This window comes from Elephantulus edwardii, unplaced genomic scaffold (assembly GCF_000299155.1).
Source record: "Elephantulus edwardii isolate Elephantulus edwardi_28Jun2011 unplaced genomic scaffold, EleEdw1.0 scaffold00418, whole genome shotgun sequence".
Classification (NCBI taxonomy): Eukaryota; Metazoa; Chordata; class Mammalia; order Macroscelidea; family Macroscelididae; genus Elephantulus; species Elephantulus edwardii.
The window spans coordinates 1,168,422-1,170,683 of NW_006400168.1; the positions used below are offsets into that span (position 1 = coordinate 1,168,422).

Sequence of the window (2,262 nt, forward strand, 5' to 3'; positions counted from 1 at the left end):
CTGAGAAAGATGGGTTCAATAATGTATACTGCATTGAAACAGATGAGGGAGAAAACTGTTTAAAAGGGATATGTGATCAGGTATTTTTGCCCTGACAGGAGTCTAGAGCGAAGGCTACATAGTGAAGTGGACCTGGGGGAGGGTTTGTAAAACAATGAAAGAATTTTTCTTTTACTTTCCCAAGAGGGTAGTGTACTAGGGGGGAGGGTTGGGAGGGGGAAAAGTGCAACAATCAATGAATGGAAATCCAAAGTCTCTGTAAATTTTTACTGATATCAATAATAAAATTAAATTAAGAAAAAAGAAAGAAAGAAATTTTACAAAAAGGTAGAGATCAGTGAAAGAGGAGAAGACTTTTAATGAGATGGATTGATTGATGTTGTGATTGCAGCAGTGGGTTTAAGCATGGAGATCACGAGGATGTGCAAGGTAGCAAGGAAATGTGAGGTTCCAGTGCTGTTTTTCATAGAGTGACTGAGAACTGTAGTTGACTTGATGGCATCTAATACCAACAACATATGTATTGGTGCTTTTATTTTGGATTTATCTTACATTGACTTTGATAAACTTTTTGAGAATATAATTTATCCTTTCCCCGTAATACTTGGGAAGTTTTCTTCTAGAAAAACTTCTTTGCTATCTTCAGTTTCCCCCCCTTCTGTTCTGAAATTTCATTTACATAGAACTTATTCCTTTTGATGGTGTCACATGTGCTTCATATGCTTTTTTTTTTGTTCTTTATTTTCTTTCCTTCTTTTCTTGATTGTAAATATGGAGGTATTTGTCTTCCAGATCACTAAATCTGTGTTTTACTGATTTAGTTCTGTTATTTTTTTCTCTTTAGTATGTTACTTACTTATGAAATTTTAGTCTTAACATTATGCATTTGCATTTTTTGTTTAGCTTCTTATTTGCCATTATTTGGTCTTATTTGATTTTGTGTAGTTCTATTTTAAAAATGTGGTGCTGACCCGTAGCTGACCTTACAGTGGTTTTTCAGAGACTTGATAATCTCATGGGAGGAAATTGTCCATCCTTCTCCTCTGGACGAACTTGTAGATTTTAACTATGTGCCTTTGGGATTGCAGTGCCACTTCTTAATACTAGGTCACTGTGTTTCATTGACTATGCAAAGACATTTGACTGTGTAGATCGCAGCAACCTGTGGCTAACCTTGAGAAGAATGAGAATCCCAGAATACTTGATTGTGCTCATGCAAAGCATATACTTGTATCAGAAGGCAGTCATGAGAACAGATCAAGGAAACACTAAATGGTTCAAAATCAGGAAGGGAGTGCATCAGGGATGCATCCTGTCTCCATACCTTTTAAATTTGTATGCAGAACAGATAATTCTGAAGGGTGGACTTTATAAGGAGGAGTATAGCATCAGGATTGGAGGAAGGCTCATCAACAACCTGTGTTATTAAGATGATTCAACCTTGGTTGCTGAAACTGAGGAGGATCTGAAGTGTTTGCTGCAGAAGGTTGAGGACCGTAGCCTGTAATATGGATTGAAGCTCAATGCCAAAAAGGCAAAGATCCTCACCACTGGGAAGTCTGCTGCGGTTGAGGATCTCTCCAAAATGCTAAAGCACAAAGAGGTTAATATAGAAACTAAGGTGCAAGGATCCAGGCCATGGTCTTTGCAATTACTTGCAAAGAGAGTGGGACAATGGCTAGGGATGACAGAAAAAGGGTTGATGTCTTTGAGTTGTGGTGCTAGAGAAGAGTCTTTTACATACCATGGACCATCAAGAGAACAAATAGGTCTGTCTCCTCCTCAGTTGCAGCTAAGGTGATCGGTTCTTTTGAGGAAGCAATGGCTGCACTGGAGTGAGGCCCTCACTTCATCCTGCTAATAGCACCACATCCGGCAGCCTTCAGTCTATTACCACTGCACTACGGCCTCCGTCTCTGAGCTTGCCTGACTCGTCACAGAGAAGAAAATCAATAAGGCCGTCACTGTCAATGTTGAATCTTTCTGGCCTGGCCTGTTTGCAAAGGCCCCGGAAAATGTAAACATTGGGAACTTCATCTGCAATGTGGCAGCAGCTGGAAGGCCTGCCCCCTCCACTGCTACTGCTCCAGCTGAGAAGAAAGTAGAAGAAAAGAAAGAAGAAACAGAAGAGTCTGATGATGACATGGCATTTGGTCTTTTTGATTAAACTTCTTTTGTAAATGTTTAATAATAATAATAATATCCTATCTCCATACCTTTTCTTTTTTTTTCTTTCTATAATTATATTTTATTAATTTTCAT

The 2,262-nt window shown here is 38.8% G+C and overlaps 1 protein-coding gene across 1 annotated transcript in view; it reads right to left on the reverse strand.

Moving 5' to 3' along the window:
* The window catches only part of LOC102862420, an 81,809-nt gene that overhangs the window by 68,539 nt on the left and 11,008 nt on the right, over positions 1 to 2,262 (reverse strand). Inside the window, exon 2 of the mRNA XM_006902502.1 lies at positions 1,895 to 2,090. Coding sequence (XP_006902564.1) covers positions 1,895 to 2,090 — 196 coding nt within the window. The remainder of the gene's footprint in view (positions 1 to 1,894; positions 2,091 to 2,262) is intronic.